The following is a 20,460-nucleotide window of genomic DNA, read 5'->3' on the forward strand; positions in this document are numbered from 1 at the left end:
TGAGTGGGAATCGGACCATAGAATAGTGTGTAGATACAGTGGCGTAACTAAGGGCTTAGGGGCCATCCCGCAGACAACGTGGAATGGGGCCCCTTCTCTACGTCCTACATCACTATTTGGGGGCCCCGTGATGGCTTGGGCTCCCCGCAGTGCGGGGTCTGCGGGGCCCTTATTTACGCCCCTGTGTAGATAGTTTTGGAAATATTTCTGTAGGTGGCACGAGAATCTTGTTTGATGTGTGTCATTATATTAACATTGCATTGCATGGGAAAATTGAACTTTCTTTTCCACTTTACTCGAAAGTTAGAAAAAAGTGACATACTGTTAAATATCTAATGTTAAACAAAGTGCGTGACTATTACTGTCACGTCCAGAATTCATCTACAACTAAAAACACAATATCGTTATTTGACCTCTTTATTCTATATCTGTACCTTTTCTAGTCTCGAGTCTTCAAATCAATCGTATCCCACCAAGCAGGCACGTAGCCAGGATTTCATAATAGGGGGGTCCGTGAAGAAATACTATGGTTATCACACCAGGGGCTCGACCATTCTAAACTATTTTACTGGCAACATATATTGGTTCGTTTAGCCAGGATTTCGTAATGAACGGGGGGTGGGGTGACATGAAATACTGTGGTTACAAACCAGGGGTTCGATCAATCTAAACTATTTTACTGGCAATATACCCATATTGGTTTGTTAGGACAATGGTTTGATAGTAAGTATTTTAATAAACTATGAAGAAATCTCAAGTAAAAGAATATTAAAGAAGTAGGCCTATTGAAAAAGATAGTTTTCCGAGGTCATTTGAACTCGGTTCTTCTTGTCTTTTTCTTCTTTTTCTTATCTTCATTTAATGCAGTCAAGGATAGCAACGAGATCTCTTTCGGCAGTAAAGACATCCTATAAAATGGATTAGTGCTGCCGCAAAATTAAAAATATCTCTAACAAGTGTAACTGGAATCTATGTTGCCAGGCTTATATTATTGGTGATTTTCGCAAGTTCTATCTAAGAGTCTATCTTATATAATCGGTTTATCGATCGTCATTTGTAGTCCACAGGATTAGCATAGAACTAGATGGAGTTCGGAATGCTCCGTTACAATAATAATCCACTTTTAACTTGACCATTTCCCGTTTCCCCCACACGAAGCTCCTCATAAAAAAGAGCAACCAGACGCCTGCTGTAGCTTTTTATTTTTAACGCTCATTCTTCTTTTTCTCGTTTCTTTTTCTTTCATCCTTCCTTGTTTTTTTTATTCATGGTTTCGAAGCCGGGGGTCCGGACCCCCGGACCCACCCCTAGCCTACGTGCCTGCACCAAGCTATCAAAATTATATCATAATCTAAATCTTTTTAATTATCATAATCTAAATCTTTTTAATTAACTTTTAAATCTTAAATGTAATCTTGTCTTGTCTTGTCTTGTCTTGTCTTGTCTTGTCTTGTCTTGTCTTGTCTTGTCTTCATCACCATTATCGGTGTTATTTAAAAGGAGCATCAGCTTTAAAATCAAGTATGCTAAAAATGTGGTTAAATTGAATTACTTGTACAAGTATTGAATTATTCTTTTAGAAATTGTAAAGAGCTTTACAAATGGCGAAAGCCGCCATTTGCATTTTTTGGTCGACATACAAGTCGCATTACCTGTCATATATAGTAGGAAATAAATAGAATATAAATAGTTAATTATGTCAGTTTAGGAATAGGAGAACTAATTTGTCACAGTTAGGTAAAGAAATGTATAGTCACAATCAGGTGTAGTAAGAGTCAAAATCCGTGATGGAGTTCCAACGGGAAGAAGAAAGCCAGTTACCCAGTTAGTCAGGGTGAAAGATTTGGAAAAAATGAAAAAAAAAAATAGTTGAAATGTAAACGTGTAGGGTAATTGTAAATGTATGTAGGTGATTTCAAGAGTATTTGTAAGTGTGTATGAAAAGTGTACGATGAGAACAGTGCATTTTTTCCATTTCCTCTTCGTCAGCTCACTCTAGGAGATGTTGACACTATCACATTCACCGCGGAATTCCCTCCATGTAATCTTGTCTAAAACATTCATTATCTGATTGTTTTCACATGGTATATGCTATCTTCAACTTCTCAACAGTATTTGTAACATGTAAAAGCACTTTGGGCCACTCTCAATATCCAACATATCCTCCCCCTTTACAAATCAGAACTAGAACAAAACAAAAGAAAATACACATGTATTTTACAATTCAAGTTCTAGCCATCAGAATTAGATTCGCTATACTGCCAATCAGAGGCGGATTCAGGACGGACTTCTGGGGAAGCGGTGGGTTGTAATACTGCTACTTAGAGCTAGTTTTAAGAGCTCCAAACTCTGGGATGAGTTTTATTTATATATAAAATAAAAAACTTTCCCCTTCTGTGGGGGAGACCGCCCCGATCGCCTCCTCTGGATCCGCCACTGCTGCCAATCCATGAACTTCTTCCTTTTCTTCTGCTGATTCTATTTGGTCATCAGGAAATTGATCTGAGCCTGCATGATATTTTGATTTTCTATTAGCTGAGCAATGATTTTATCTTGATTCTGTAGATGATCTGGCATTACAACATTTGACGTTGCCTGACTTTTGTTCTCATCGACTTGTTTGGGACACTATCACACTTGGCACTCCATCGATCACTTCTTCTTCCTTTGACAAACCATTTTGCGAATACCTTGTTAAATCGTTTAGGTGAACCAACTTCAGAAGTTTCAATATTGTTCCCATACCTCGAATGGGTAACTACCTCGTTTTTCTTTGATGGATTCAGAAGTTGACAATTGATCACAACTCATGTTTGGATCATATGTGTTTTCTTTGCACCTTTTTTTCTTTTTCTTGTCCAACTACTCAATAAATAAAATATCAGTTAAACGATTGTCTGTATCTGTATCGGTTAATGATATCTCTTCTTCTTTTCCAGAAGATATGGTGTAAATGTATTAAGCTATCCAAATTGATCAACTCTATTTTATTTTATTTTCATTTTGTCTTTATATCTTCAGCGCAGTCAATGTTCGCAGTCATGAAAGTGGTGGCCCAAAATAAAACCCAATTTCTTTTTATCTATAATATAGATTTTTGCCACAACATTTGTTGGTCAGTAATTATATATATTAATATTAGTAGCACTATTACTTATATCTCCTACAAGTCGGATAATGTGATAGTATTCTGTATGTACTGCTTCGAACTATTCATGTCGTTTATAATTCGCAAATGATTTTGAAATGAAATGAAATCTTTGAGTTTTACGTCCCACGGTTATGCCGGTAAGGCTAAAGGAAACGGTGATGGTGAGTAATGAATGAAATGGTGGAATGAAGAAAGTGGGAGGAAATGGGAGAACCCCGAGAAAATCCACGCACACGGTGTTTGTCCACCACAAAGTTCACTTGGCGGGGGCTGGGATCGAGCCCGGGACCCCAAGCACCAGAAGTGAACGCTCTATCACTTAGCCACCGCGGCCCTACAAATGATTTTGAAACTGAAGTGATATTATCAGATCGAAATCATATTTGCAACTCAAAGTATAAGGAACCATCAAACAAAACCGAGTTTTTAACTAGATATAATTCCTTTCCACAAACTCGTGAATGTTAGTTATATTTTTATTTTTAGTGTTTTTTTACTTTATTTTTAAACAATCCCTATTATGATGAAGCTATTAGTAATTTCTGTTTTTTCTGGGTTTTTCCATGTTAAAAAAAAATGTTTTCAAATGACTGTTTTGCATTGTTTTCAAAGTTTATTCTGTTTCTTCCTTAACTTTTAATACTAAAATGAAAATTGAAAATAAGTTAGGAACACACTTGATGATTTACACAAGCATTTTAACACAATCTTTTCTTTTATGTACAAAAAACAGGTATTTACGACTAAAACAAGTAATGATGCAATAATTACAATATGGATACTTTTCCTTTTGTTTTGGACATACTAGATCTGTGCTTGTCATTTCGTTAGCTGTAAATTTACGTTCCAAACCGGCTTCACCAGTACTCGTTAAAAAGCTTAATAATGTAATTAACCCACAGTTTTATCTTTAAAACTAGCCTTTGGCTAGCTGGGGGCTCTGCCTGCCTACCTTAGGGTTTCTATAGGGATGGGCAAAACCGTTTTTATTATAAAAACCGAAACCCAAAAAACCGACATTTCGGTTTTCTCCAAAACCGGATCAGTTTTTCACCGAAACCGGTTTCGGTTTTTTCCAAAAACCGGTTCGATTTTTCATCACAACCGGTATCAGTTTTCTCCAAACCGGTTTTTTCCACCGAAACCGGTTTCGTTTTTCCCCGAAACTGGTTTTGGTGGAAACGGTTGGAAACCACATAAAACTATTTCTGTGGAAACAGATTCGGTTTCCGGAGAACAACGTAACACTATTTTAGCAAGAAATTGAACAAATATTGGAAAAACCCGAAACCGGTTTTGAGAAAACTGAAACTGGATCCGGCGGAAAACCGAAACCAGTTTTTTGAAAATTTTCAAAAGCAGGTTTCGGTTATTCTAAAAACCGAAAACCTAAATACCTGTTTTTGTGCCCACCACTAGTTTCTATCCCATTAGTTTCTCCGAGAGAGCTCTCTAGAGCAGTGTTCCCAGACTTTTTTGACTGACGACAAACTTTATTTATATGTCTAAGATATCGAGACACACCGTGCTCTAAATAATTTTCCGCTTCCCCCGCACAAACTTGTCTCAAACAAGGAAATTAGCCGTGATTTTGGATGCATACCAGCTCTTGTTAAGTAGCAGTTTAGGTATTACAAGTTACAGAAGTTACAACGTAATTTTAAATGGCCTATTCTCTCAATGATGATTATGATGTGTTCTGCCCGAAAGTAGGTGACCATAGGTGGACGTCGCTGTGAGACATCAATAATTGAGGAGTTTGATTTAATAACGACATAAGCGAGTTTGCGCCCTTTTTGCATCAAACTCATTTGTGGCATTTGCCATGCTTGTTTAGCCTCCTGGTAACATTTCAATTCAATATCGGAATAAAATGCTGCATATTACATTGTTTTATGTAAGAAAAAACACTGCTTAAATTTTCAACATCGTTTTTCTCCAACTCCATGTTTCAGACTTACGCCTTATTGCATCAAACTGCTCAATTATTGGCGATAGCTGATAAGAAAAATAATTATTTACATAGTTCACCTTTAGAAATGGTTTAAACAGCATCTATGTATTAATAATACAATAACAAGCTGCCTGTCTGTATGTAGCGCGTTTCTACTCGAGAACCATAATAGATAGAAACATTAAATTTTAATGTTTTAAAGCTCTCAGAGAAATGATCTAAATGACCTGTTCCAGGTATCTAGGTCACACCTGAGCTGAGATTTGGGGCTGCAACGTCCCCATAAGAAGAACACGGGGAATTTTAAAAAAATAATCGAAAACAACCAATATTGGAGTTGAATTCATAATTTTGGAGGTCGCTGAGGTGATTAGTGACAGTTTTAATCCAATTCAACTTCAAGGTTATACTGCACTCCCAGGGAGGGACTAGATTTAAAAAAAGTAATTGAAAACGACAGATATTAATGTTGAATTCATAGTTTCCGAGATCGTTGAGTTTAACGGTATCAGTTTTAATAATCTTCAAGTTCATCCTCACCCTTTGGGGTGGGGGTAGGAGAGGATGACTCCAAAAATAATCAGATAAGCTAGCTAATTAGTACTGTAATTAGAGCAAATTGAACACATTAACATATTTTTTCGCGCTCGCAGGGGACTCTGCGGGTTGCTAGTTTTAAATATTACTTAAATGTGAATCTTTAAAAAAAAATGCCGCCTCCTAAATTCTGCCGCCCTGTGCTCCAACACAGAATAGCACTTACCTAAATACTATTCTGTGTTCGAGCTATGACGTGCAGAGCGTCATGAGTAATTTTTATGGAGATTTTAACCAATTTTATTTTCTGTCTAAAACTATTTTACAGTTTTATCCGAAACTAGGAATAATACATGGGAACTACCTTGTATCTTAACAAATGGGCATGATTATAACTATTAACGTGAAATACCGGTAGTGCTTCATTTGGGGGGAAATGTAAATTCATCACTTTGAACATTTTCTCTAATTCAGATCAAATATCCGAGAATTACTTCATCTAATTTATACTCATTATAAGCTTGCGACAAAAGAGGAGATATAAACATTAAAGAAGAGAAAAGAGTTGATTAATCTTAAAGGAAGTATTACTTGACTTGGGTGGGACATATCAGGAAAAATGGGGAACGCGTCATGAACCATGGGGGAGATGGACACCGCTGTACACGTATGCGTCTCTTAGAACTTTTGGAGGGCTGTAATCGGTTGTAGGTTGAATAGAAAACTTATTCGGACTCGCATCTAAAAGAAAATAGTATTTGCTTCAGGACTAGCAACGAAATTGTGAACACCTTGTAAGCTAGTCTCCCTCATATGAAATACAGGCATTTCAGCTAGTTTAGTACTGAAACTAAATGTACAGCAGATTTCAGATGAGAAGCAGCATGGCCTTGAGTTGGCTTTACGCGGCGTCCAATTGGCTTTGAGCGGTGTTGACAATTCGCGACAAGCAGTTCTGCACGCTGACTTCTCGCGCTACTGCGAATCTTGACAATAGCAGAGGCGCTTATTAGAAATATTGTATTAGCACATTAACTGCTCACTTTACGAAGTAGAGAAAAGAATTACGAACACATACGTGAAAACTACATCTTTTTATGACAACTGGTTGTCATGATACACGCTTTGAAAGGTTTCCATATAAAACAATTAGTAAAACGAGCGTTGAGTCCCGTCTAATTTCCAGTGGATTTTTCTTCGATTTGGAAATGGAACTCAACTTTTATTAAAGGATAATCAGGGGTGTAACCAACAGGTTGTTCTAGGGGAACATTACTTTCAGGGGGAGGAAAGCTTTTCACACATTAAAAACAGAACAAATGACCTCTTTCAGAATATGAAAGCATTTTAACTCACCATGTATACTATACACATATTGGGCCTTATGCAGAGTCTTTCTGATGTGTGATTAGTACCATACTAAAGAGTTCGACTAACATTTGTTTCCTGCAGTAGTCAGACCTTTAGAATGATTCTAATCATATGTCAAAACGACTCTGCATAAGGCGGATTATGTTTTCTCGATGCTACCTTAACAAAAGACGGATCTTGCCAGTACTGAAGTTGAAAAGCGGATTGTAAGAGATAAATCAATAAGCTATTCATAAGAAAACAAATGCTGTTTCTAGCAGTCTGTTTATCCGACTTTGTGTTTATGTAGGTTAAAATACTAAAAGGAAAAAACTCGAAAAAATATCAACTCAGATATTATTATGCAATAATATAGTAGTGAGAGATCCTGGGGGGACTGAGGGAGCCAGGCCCCCTCATTTTATTTGTAAATGTGCAATATTAGGCATAATTTGAATGCAATTTGTCTTAAAATCATCATATATGCTTTCTGCATCTGAATGCAACCCCCCCTCCCCCAATTTACAGAGAAATCAGCGTCCTTGTAATTAGGTACAGAAACTGTATTGATGATGTTTTCTTTTTTCTTTTTTTTAAAAATCTTATTTTATTATAAACGTTCCTAATTTGCATTAACTATTAAATAAGTTTACTAAACATATACTAGATGAACCTCATTTCGGGGCTGGAAATAGTTTGGAAAGCCAAGGCCTTCTTTTCCCCCGTTTCTACACCCTTGAGAATAGTAAGCGATCGAATTAAATAACAAGCCTCTGCAATTTGATTCATATATATATATATATATATATATATATATATATATATATATATATATATATATATATATATATATATATATATATATATATATATTCGATTCCCGGCGGGAGCTCATGTGGAAGAACAGAAGGTATGGGACATTCGTAATATTGTTTTGAAATTGCCTTCATGCAAGATTCTTCCTTATTCGACAGAAGAAACGCAGTATGATTTTTTTTCTTCGTTTCAATACCTTACGTATGTGTGGCCAATTACGTACTCCTTCTTTACTCCTCTAGCAGGGATGCAAAAGCACCAGGCGTCTGAGTGGTGTCATAAATTATTGTAACCCAAAACAAACTCGACCATATCGTGTTGCTTACGAATCAGATGGATTGTTGTTGTGAGACCTACATCAAGTACAAGAGTATGTTATTATAGGAACAGACATGGAAGCAAAGGAGCTGATTGTGTGTGTAGGAACGCAACTTCTCTTCTTCTAGCATAAACAGAATTCATCAGTGTCTAGGTTGCTTTCTTTCGTGGTAGTTCATTTGTTCTCCAAAATTATAGTTGACAATGTCTTTAAGGAAACCGAGTACAAGTGCGGAATTTTCTTTTAAAAAAAAAAAAAAAAAAAGTGCTACGAAGTGAAGCTCGAAGAATTATTTTTTGTGTTTACAATTTTTGGAACTCATAATAAAAAATTTACAAGAGTCAGATTCAGACAATGGCGAAATATTAATTGACATAGACGATAGTGAAAGTAGTGTTGAAGACGAACGTTTAGCAGTTCCACTGGAATAAGTTAATAGGTAGGTTATTCAGTTGCTATATATACTTCTAGGATACACAGCCAAAATCTTTGAGTTTGCTGGAATAGTATATTTACATTGTGAATAATGTTGCCAATGTATGTGTAATAATCTCAACTAGAGGAAGAGCGAGAAGGGAAAGGGGAGTCCGAAATCCGGCAACACCGCGCGGAATATCGCACACCATTGGCTACTGCCCGTGATGCTTTACATCTGAAAAACACAATAGTTGTCATCATTTCTCATTTTATACAAGGTTATGGGTCATTAAAATTATAAAAATGAGAGATTTCTGCCTTACTTTACAATTGAGAATCAGTGAAATTCAAATGTACAGTTTCGTAGTAAATTTATTGTACAAATTTCTACAATACAAAATTTAATCAACCTTTTGCATCTCAAATGCGACTGTCTTCCAGGGATTACACAGTCAATATTGATAAAATTCACCTCTTTGATATAATAGATATTCAGAAGAAAAGCTCCTGGTTCTGCTGATTAATCATCATAATTCTAATTCCTTTCCAAAGGAAATGCTCGACACTTTTTCATAGGATTCATCTTCTCTGTTGATGAACAGTTAAATGCCTTTGTAAACTCTTCTGAATTCTTCATGAAATTATTTACACTGGAAATAAAGTTTTAAAATTTCGTATTAGAAAAATAGCCTTATAAATAAAACAAGTAAGAACAACTACAATAAACAGCTTTGGTTCTTTCTGTGGGTGTGAACATAATAATAATAATTATACTAACAGTAGCGTAGTTACAGGTGCAGTCCATCATTAGTGCTGACTTAACATAATGATGTAATTGGAAAGTTAATACAGAAGGCATAACGGTGATCAGATTCGGATAGTATGATCATATGACTTAGCGGTAGTAAATTAGTAGCTCGAAAGTCATTCCAGCTGTCAAAATTTAAAAACAAGCTCTACTACGATGAAGTATTGTACGTATTCCACGGTAAGCTTATGCATACCGTGGGCATACTGGTATTCATAGGCGCCGACTTGAAGAAAATATTGGGGGAGGGGGGCAAAACAATGAATAAATATATCATCATATTCATCCGCTTTCTATCAACAGCTTGATGGAGGCCTCCTTCCCCCCAGTTCTCTGTAAGCTGCATCCACTCCTCTGCATCCAAATTCACGACCTAATGCAAATTTGCATAAAACAAATTCAAGTTCAAAATTTGGGAACTTCACTGCAAGTTTGCGCTCACATTGATCTTCACTTGTCATATCAGTGCTTCCAGAAAATGAAATGAAATCTTTAAGTTTTACGTCCCACGGTTATGCCGGTTAGGCTAAAGGAGACGGTGATGATGAGAGATGAGTGAAACGGTGGAATGAAGAAAGTGGGAGGAAACGGGAGAACCCCGAGAAAACCCACGAGCACGGTGTTTGTCCACCACAAAGTTCACATGGCGGGGGCTGGGATCGAACCCGGGACCCCAAGCACCAGAGGTGAACGCTCTACCACTGAGCCACCGCGCCCCCCTCCCAGTGCTTCCAGAGTGTTGGTTGAAGCTTCAGTGCTTCATTAAACACAGTTTTGAAAATTGTGTTTTCTATCGAATAAAAAAGGGTTTTCCTATATTGAATTAAAAGCAATAAGTTTACGACAGAAATTCTTGTTCCAATTTATTAATTCTTTCTCGACTGGATTATATTGGGGGGACGACCCCACCTATAAATATTTTGGGGGTCAAAAGCGTCTTGCCTCCCCCAAAGTCGGCACCTATTCTGGTATTAACATATTTCCAATATTTCTAATTGAATCTCTGACTTAAAGTTCGCAGTGTGATTCAGAGGACTAATTGCGTTGGTATTCACTTATTTCACATATTTCAATTTCTGACTCCAGTGATGCGTTTGGTCTCGATAAAAACAAGAATGCACTTTATTTTTAAAAACTTACGTAAGTTATTACGAAACAAATACAAATATTATTTAAAAAGTAGTTAACAAGGAACACAGATAACATGATAAGTCATCAATTACCGTTGAGTTCATTTTTCTAGTCGATGCCTTAACCTAGATTTTGGGGTAATTCAAATTTTGGTCACACTGTAATTTCTATGGATGGTAACACTGATTATTCTTCCGATTTGTATTTTTGGGTGTAGAATAACATTATCTATTATTGTGGTAAGTTACATTTCAATATCTCTTTCCACTTACGAAAAACGGGCGAAAGAAAAATTGTTAGCTTTTGAAAAATATTTAGTAGTCTGCCCCCTTAACACTTACGACATTGCAATATACTTGTTTTACTTTTATTAATAATAATATAAATTATTATAATGTAAAACAATAAATTTCTATAAACTCGTGACTGTGTAATACCGAATATTGCTGTTGCAGCCGGAGGCATTGACTGGTACAGCCTATTTCAATATCGATTTTAATTTTATTAGTAAATGCTTCATTATTTTTAAATTCTAAAATGATGCGATACATCGGTTGGGAACCACTGCATCAGATAGATAGAATAAAGTGTGTACACAGTATAAGATACTGTAGTATACACAAGAGTTCATTCCAAGAAAACTGCGTTTCCATTATACAGTGTCACGTGTCTTATTAAACGATTTTCAGTTCACAAATACTTGTTTCACGCAGACTAAAATGTCACTTGAGTCAAAAATAAGTTATAAAATATTTTCAGGAGTAGATAAAGATGAAAAATATACAGGGTGGTAGGTAACTCCACCGAAAAACTTTGGGAGGCGGTTTCTTATACGAGATGAAAGAAAAAAGTTCTAATAAACGTGGGTCGAAAAACGTCTCCTTTCAGAGTTATGAACTACCGATAATTCGAAATATCACGTTTCAAAACGCCCTGGCTTAGGAACTATAGGGCCTATCCCAAGCGGTTTAAGGAATTATACAGAAACTGGTATACGCTCTATATAAATATCCATGTTTCAGAATTCACCGGTACCAGCGAAACGAACGCACCACTAGTACTTAAAGGAGTATCTCTATACTTCAACTTCCTTTTTATAGTTCCTTTCACCTATAACGGAGGATGGTAGAACATGGATATTTAGATAGAGCACATATAGTTCCTGGGTAATTCCTTAAACCGCTTGGGATAGGTCCTATAGTTTCTAAGTTAGAGAGTTTTGAAAAGTGATTTTTCGAATTTTCAATGGATCATAACTCTGAAAGGAGACGTTTTTCGGCCCATGTTTATTAGAACTTTTTTCTTTTATTTCATATAAGTAATCGCCTCCCAAAGTTTTTCGGTGGAGTTACCTACCACCCTGTATATACTCATCACATTAATTTTTTTACCACTACAATAAAAAGCAAGTTAAATTTGCATACATGTTTTATGTACAGTAATTCATGTTATATTTTTTAATAAGGATATACAGGGTTGCCCAAAAGTAGGTATACAATCCTACGTTGTTCAAATACGACAATTTACTTTATTTAACTAATGGATTTATTTGTTCCGGCCTGTTCCAAGTTTAACATATAAATGAAAATATATTAGAAACAAATAATAAGGAAACCATGTCAATATCCATATGGATAATAATAAGTAAATTATATAAAATGCCATGAGGCGATCAATATGGGACTGTACACCTACTTTTGGACCACTTTGTGTATAGTAAGTTAATATGTCGCATATTGTAAATAACTCTTAGAATGTAAAAACAAGTGTTAACTTTTCCAAACAAGCGTATCATACAAACTTTATCTCTTTTCTTTTAACTTTGGTAATTAGACTTGCCTTGTGCTCTGAACGTCTCATATGTAGATATAAAAATACGTAAATGAAGTGTTATCAAGAACTTTTAGTTCTCACAAAACATTAACAGCTTATTTTCCCAATATCAACCACTCGAAAGTGGTCTGCATCCGCACACGCATATCTATTCTAACAGTTCCTCCATTTCTAGAACGTTTCCTCTGCAAGACTTGTTCTGAAAGACTGTTAAATTCTAGTTGCGGTTTTTATTGAATATTATCGGTGGCATGAAAACATCTTCCTTTTCATTTCATTTTCGAATTTTGGCGAAGTGGAAAATCAGCATACTTTTCCTATTCGATTTATCGATTTTTTTTTAAAAATTTTATTAGTAAGTTGATGTTTTAATTCCCAAAACTCGAAGTAGCTTGAAAGGGCGACGTTCTCACATCATCGAAGAGATTCAGTAAGAACGGTGATTGGAGTTCAACAATTTTTCGAAACATGACTTCAGAGAACATTCCAGCAACGAAAAAATCTTTCGAAAGACATACATGTGGGAAAACTTCTTGCTTGTTTCCTTACTTTTTTTCTTTTCTTTTTTTTTGACATCGACCCGAAAATTTTTGAAAGTACCTCCTCTTATATTCATACGAAATCGATTCCTGGGTTAAATCAGTTGAAAAAATGAAAACCAAGTATGTTCAAAAAATACCGAACCTTATTTTTCCCTCGTAAACAAATGACGTATGGGCATTGTCCATCAATAGAATGTGCAAGTGATATTTATGTGCATGTTTGAATTTTTTCTCACTCGGAGACAGCGTCAGCCAGTGCGAAGACATGCCGGAGAACATATAAAGTAACTTCAACTTCCTTAATACCATGATTGATTACTGGTGCTAAGGCGTTATTTAAGGTTACGACCCATAAAAAATATATCTCCCAAAGTGTTCATCAATCATCTGTGAGGCCAAAAAAAAAAGCATTGCGAGCCAGCAGCAATGTGAATGTGATGATGACCTTTTTTTTTCTCGACTCGGCTTGAGCGGTGCATCATTAGTACACAACATAAGGCACATCCATTACCAAGGAGTACAATAAGAAGAACACTCCCGGCGGGAACTCATGTGGTTCGGATTCCACATTAATCAGTAGGTCCACGTCTCATATAGCCTCGCTGCTGAACGGGACGTTAAACTCAAACTCAATTCAATTCAAGAAGAACATTCATTGGCCTTCGTGATGTACGATGCAAACGACTGTTCCCGTGGGTAGCTTAAACTTGTTCCTAGTAGTAGGCCCCCCGTTATGCCCGAATGACTCATCCTCACTCTCTTTTATGACCAGGATTTTTGAAATTTGTTCCCTTTTACGGCTAAGATGAGTGCTTTGGTATCTCGATTCTGATTGGCTGAGAGAGGTCACGTGACGTTAGGCCCCGCCCACGCGGGAAATTCAAATTTCCAGGTCACGTGGTATGATGACCCGCGGGGAAATCCCTCACCCTGGATTTTTGAAATTTGTTCCCTTTTACGGGTAAGATGAGTGGTTATGATTGGTTGACAGCTGTCACGTGATTTTAGACCCGGGATATTTGAAATTCGTTCCCTTTTACGGGTAAGATGAATGCTTTGGTACCACGCTGATGATTGGGTGACAGAGGTCACGTGATCTTAAGCCCTGTGACTTTTGAAATTTGTTCCCTTTTTACGAGTAAGATGAGTGCTTTGGTACCTCGATTCTGATTGGCCGACAGAGGTCACATGATCTTAGACCCGCCACACGGTGAACAGAATACGTGGGAAAACCCCTCATTCATTTGTTTCCATTTTACGGGTAAGATGATTGCTTTGGTACAGCGATGTTGATTGGTTGATAGAAATCGCATAATCTTACACCCCCACCCCCAATGCTAGACATTCAGAGTGCTATGACGACGATCCACCCTAGACCTGGATTTTAGAATTTTGTTCCTTTTTATGGTTATCCTTAAAGTTCCCATGGAGGGTTCAACCTCCTCCTTAAATAACCCTTTTTTGGTATCATGATATTGTACTGAAGTTTACATTAAATATTATCGTTCTCTTTGGCAGATAAGATGATTACCAGCTTTCTTACCTTGATGGAGATCCTGTCCTTGAATTAGTAGCCTATGTCTCTGGAAGTAACAATGTTGAAAGAGGGGTGTCGCTTGTAGATTTCTTATAACACATTGTTGTGAGTTTAAGCGATTTTTTTTAAACGCTCAGTAAGCGCTTCATTAATGGAAACAGTGTTGCCAGATTTTTTCTTACCTAAACTGCTCCGATTCTTTTCGAAACGGTTCCACAGAGTGCAAGAAATTTTAAACTAAAATTTTTTCGAACTAAAAAATTTTCAAAACTAAAAATTTTCGAACCAAAAAGTTTGTTACTAAAAATTTTGAAACAAAAATTTCAAACAAAAGTTTCGAACTAAAAAATTTCGAAACAAATTTTTCGAACAAAAAAATTTCAAACTAAAAAAATTAAACAAAAAAATTTCGAACTAAAAAAAATTGAAACAAAATTTTGTCGAACTAAAACATTTTTTAAAAACAAAAGTTTCGAACTAAAGATGTAAATCACATCTAAAAATTTTCAAATCAAACTTTTTATCGAACTAAACTTTTAAAATTTTCGAACTAGAAATTTAAACCAAGTTTTAGAAAAATCCTAAGAAATGTTTCTCCAGGAATCGAACTCAGGTCTTTCAAACCAAAGATGTGTATGCTAACCGCTTAGCTATGAATGAATTCGGTTTTTAATCGTGCTTGGTGGGTTTCGAACCATGGTTCTTGAAAAGGATACACATATACTTTAAGAAAATAAATCTGACAGTGTAACGTGGATTAAAATAAAATGCTGATAGACTTCTTTGTGTGTAGACATAGAAGCACATATGATTGAAAATGCAAACGTCAGCGGATCGCATTACTTTTGTTTTACTACGAACGTGTCAGCATGATTCATGAAAAAAGCAAACATTGACATTCTCGTATGGAATATGAGGAAAATGAAATGTCGTCACAGTTACGACAAGTAGTGACATGATCCTGACAGAAAGCATTTGGGATCAGAACTGTGATACTAGATGTTGTAACTATTGAGAAACTTGAATGACGTCACGATCGATTGTTACACATCGTTTTCGTTCGTGATTCATGACAAAAGCAGCGAGCGTTTTGATTGGTTCGTTGTGATGTCATTTATAAATTTCATCGTTTCTGATTGGTTGATGATGACATCGTTTTCACAACGACCTAAATAAAAATCTAAATTTCATTTTTCAAATCCTACATCGCTCTCAACTGTGAAGTGAAGAAGATCTGCTTTTTTAGAAGTGTCTTCATTTAAGCTTTACTGCACCGACTTTTTGTTCATTGAATTTGAGGTAAGTTCAGTGAGATTTTATTTTCACACAAGATTCGAAAATCATTTTTATTTTATATTTGTGGGGGTGGATCACTCATACACTGTTTTACTTTTAGTACGAAATATTTAGACTATGAAGGAATTAGTGGAATGGGAAAGTGGGAGTACGAATCAGGAACCCCCACACATTAGAAGTAAGCACGATAAATGATATGGTTTAGCGTCCCTTCAGCTTAATGTTGAATGTGAACTCCCGTCGGGAATTGAGCCATGGCCAGAAAATGTGTGCGCTTAGTTTTGAAAAGAATGCATTACAGAATATTAAAAACTATGTCTGAGAATAATATGGTTCGATACCCTTTGAAAGCATTAGCGTCCTCTTCAGCTTAACGTGATATTCGAGCAACCGCCCGGGATTGAACCAAGGCCAGAGGTGTGTACGTCAACCATTTAGCTTAGTTTTGAAAAGAATGTATGATAACGCATGAGAATATTAAATTTCAAAAAAGGCTTGACAGCGATCCGATGTGGGAAAGCAAACCCCACCGAGGATTGAACCAGGGCCTTCCACGTTAGAAGCATGTACGCTAACCGCTTAAATAAAAAAGAGTGCATGAATATTTGGTTAAAAGATTTACGCTATACAGATTTTGTTTCGACAATTACGTATGTGTAACGTTAATGGTTGGTGAATCTCTTCAACTTGCAAACGCATCATTTAAAGGTCGTTGTGAGTGGAAAAAAATGCTTACGGGTGCTTTATCACATCTCAGTACTGTTGAAACATTCATTCATGCATTCTTTTTATCACTATAGAATGGTAGGTCAGTTACATGCTGATGCAATGGTCTCGAGTTTGACAGCAATAAAACACACATTTCAGTAACATAATTATTTTTAAAAAACTTTGATTTCTAGTACGCGTGCTTTCATAATGAGATTCTGAACGTCACCGCCAGGGAATCAAACTCAGGACCTTTACATGAATTACTTAGTTAAGAATTTATCATGAATGTTATGATTTCCTGTTTATCAAGTGATTAAGATTTTTCTTTCTTCTTTTCTTTTGTAGTAAATTCACGCTGCACAATTCCTTTTTTCCCATTACATATTTGTTTTACCGTACCTGTTTGTTGTTTTCATTTTAACCATGGCCGAATCGGGTTTTACTGTTCGTAATGAAATCACTCGTCATTATAGACGATTTATGTACGTTTATGTATTATGAGGTGTGTACGTCAATCATTTAGCTTAGTTTTGAAAAGAATGTATGATAACGCGTGAGAATATTAAATTTCAGAAAAGGCTTGACATCGACCCCGACGTGGAAAGCAAACCCGCCGAGGATTGAACCAGGGTCTTCCACGTCCGAACCATGTACGCTAACCGCTTAGTCACAATAATAATAAAAAAAATACGCTATACAGATTTTGTTTTGACAATTACGTATGTGTATCGTTAATGCTTGGTGAATCTCTTCAACTTGCAAACGCATCATTTAAAGGTCGTTGTGAGTGGAAAAAATGCTTACGCGTACTTTGTCACATCTCAGTACTGATGAAACATTCATTCATTTCATGCATTCTTTTTATCATTATAGAATGATAGGTCAGTTACATGCTGATGTAATGGTCTCGAGTTTGACAGCAATAAAACACTCATTTCAGTGACATAATTATTTAAAAAAAAAAACTTTGATTTCTAGTACACGTGCTTTCATAATGAGATTCTAAACGTCACCGCTAGGGAATCAAACTCAGGACCTTTACATGAATCACTTAGTTAAGAATTTATCATGAATGTTATGATTTCCTGTTTATCAAGTGATTAAGATTTTTCTTTCTTCTTTTCTTTTGTAGTAAATTCACGCTGCTCAATTCCTTTTTCCCTTACACATTTATCGTAATTGTACCTGTTTGTTTGTTTTCTCCTTTTATTAACCATGGCCGAATCGGGTTTTACTATTCGCAATGAAATCACTCGTCATTATAGACGATTTAACATTGAGGGCAGAATGCTCGAAGTTCAATTCAACGCACCGCCCGTAGGAACCGATATTATCCAATACGTGCATAACAGTTTCCAAGCAATGCTAGACCATTTATTAGCCAATGTCGACGATGAGGCGATGGTTGGTTTATCAGTAATATCACCACGGAATACGAATAAACCATTTTGGGTGAGTTTTCGCCAAGCCCGAAACCTGACTCTGGAAACGATGTGGGCCTCGTTCGAAAGAGTTTTACAAAGTAACAATTCATTTCTCCTGCACGAGCCATTCACCGTTCATTTCCATCGTGTGGATATTCCAAGAGGATACGGATATGGAGATCGTTTAGCACAAGGAATACTACAAAACGAAGAATTGTTACGTTGCAAGCGAGGGATTGTACGTGTACAAAATCAAGATTCAAGGTGTCTGGCGTACGCCCTTGTTATTGCTATTGGCCTGAAGGCATACAAGAATGTAGATGTGCAACGTTATAAGCAGTATCAACGCCAATCGAAATATGTTGTGGACCAAGAAGTCGATGCGCTATGTGCAAATGCAGGAGTCAATTTGGATCATGGTGCCAGTGTAAATGAAATACGACAATTCCAGTCATACCTCAAAGAATATAAAATTACAGTGTATACTAGTTTCACAGGCCGTGACATCATGTACGAGGGGCCCAACGATGAAAATCGCACTCCCATAAATTTGATTTGTTTGGCTGACCATTTTGACATCATCCAATCCTTAACGGCTTGTTTTGCAACCAAGTTCTACTGTGAAGCGTGCCATAAAAAGTATAGTAAACGCAATGAACATGTAAAAAATTGTCCTGTAACGTGCTCCAAATGTTTACAGAGACCTCTATGCGACAAGAACCAAACGCCAATATTGTGCAACGACTGCAATCGGCAATTTTATGGGGAACAATGTTTTAATAATCATCGTAATATTGTATATCATCAAGGAGAACCTGTATGCAAAATGGTGAAGCAATGTACTAGATGCTACAGAGTATATTCCTTTGTGCATACAGGACAACGACTTCATGATTGCAATGAGATCTTTTGCAATGTTTGTAAGAAGATTGTTCCAGGGTCACATCAATGTTTTATGCTTCCCGATCGCCAATGCTTGAAACCAGGTGTTCCTTCACTCATGCACGCAAAGAAAGCCTTATTGATATTCTATGATATAGAATCTATGCAGGACACGAATATTGATGATAATACGTATGTACACATTCCAAATTTATTGGTTGCACAACAAGTGTGTTATGCATGTGTTGAAAACAATAATATCCAGCAGTCTTGCAGTACGTGTGGTCAGCGCCAGCATATTTTCCAAGGAGAGGATCCAGTTTATGATTTTCTCCAGTACTTGCGAGAACGTCGTCCCAATATAAATAGGATTTTCTGTGTCGCTCACAACGCTAAGGGATACGATGGACATTTTATCCTAAAGACCATGGTCGAACAATGCCAATGGAGACCTGACGTCATATTAAATGGGACCAAGATACTGAGTTTAACCTTGAATAATCTGACGTTCATTGACTCGTTGAACTTCTTGCCTATGGCATTAAGTAAATTGTCAAAAGCGTTCAATTTACCCGCAACCAAAGGCTACTTCCCGCATTTCTTCAACACCAAGGAGAATCAATCGTATATTGGACCACTTCCAGAAACAAAGTATTATGGTGCAGATGAAATGGCCGTCGAAGACAGGAACAAGTTCATGCAGTGGTACAACGATCATCGTAATGACACGTTTGATTTTCAGAAAGAAATTCTCAAGTATTGTATTCAAGATGTCAATGTACTGCGACAAGCATGCGTTTCGTTTATGACGTCATTTGAAACAGAAACCAAAGTGAATCCCTTCTTGGAGACGATCACGATTGCCAGTGCTTCCAATTTAGTATTCAGCCGGAATTTCCTTAAACCCAACACCATTGGAATTCTACCGGCACATGGCTATCGATGGAGAAGTACCCAATCGATCGCTGCAATGCAATGGCTGGCCTACATTGAAAAAAGCGAAGGAAAACAAATCTTACATGCGGCCCGACAAAAAGAAGTGTTTATTGCGGGATTCCATGTTGATGGTTACTACCAAGATCCTGAGACGTTAGAGGAGCACATCTACGAGCATGCTGGCTGCTTTTACCACGGGTGTAAAGTATGTTTTACTACAGGCCGTAATCAGCCCATCTACGGCAATCCAGAAGACACTATGGAATTCCGTTATGAACGAACGCAACGCAAAAATGCAAGACTGCGTGAATTGGGGTACATTGTACATGAAATGTGGGAGTGCGAATTTAATCAGTTCTTAAAACAAAATCCTGCAATGGCGACGTATCTGAAGAATCACCCGTACATGAACCGCAGACCATTAAATCCAAGAGATAGCTTTTTTGGAGGAAGGACCAATTGCGTGAAATTGTACCACCAAGTCGACGAAAAAGCAGGAGAAGTAATAAAATATTTCGATATTGTCTCGCTTTATCCTTACATCAATAAGTGTGCTAAATACCCTGTAGGACATCCTAGAATTTATCTACAGGGTGATGAAAATATACCACCAATAAATAAAGTCAATGGTCTGATCAAAATGACGATATTGCCAAGTCAACATCATTATCATGGTCTCCTGCCTTACCGATGCAACAAGAAACTACTCTTTCCACTGTGTGCTGCGTGTGCCGAAGAAATGAACCCAGACCCTACAGCAACGTGTACGCACAACGACCAGGAGCGATGCCTCACTGGAACATGGGTATCATATGA

At 36.8% G+C, this 20,460-nt stretch overlaps 1 protein-coding gene across 3 annotated transcripts in view; it reads right to left on the reverse strand.

The window, feature by feature from the left end:
• Positions 1-8,908: 8,908 nt before the first annotated feature.
• The window catches only part of LOC145672635 (neprilysin-2-like), a 158,082-nt gene continuing 146,530 nt past the window's right edge, over positions 8,909-20,460 (reverse strand). For all 3 annotated transcript variants that reach the window (XM_081741808.1, XM_081741803.1, XM_081741797.1), the window contains one exon: positions 8,909-9,194. In XM_081741808.1, the coding sequence (XP_081597934.1) occupies positions 9,080-9,194 (115 nt within the window). In that variant the 3' untranslated portion in view covers positions 8,909-9,079. The remainder of the gene's footprint in view (positions 9,195-20,460) is intronic.

Source organism: Thermobia domestica, chromosome 2 (assembly GCF_964235325.1).
Source record: "Thermobia domestica chromosome 2, izTheDome1.hap1.1, whole genome shotgun sequence".
Classification (NCBI taxonomy): Eukaryota; Metazoa; Arthropoda; class Insecta; order Zygentoma; family Lepismatidae; genus Thermobia; species Thermobia domestica.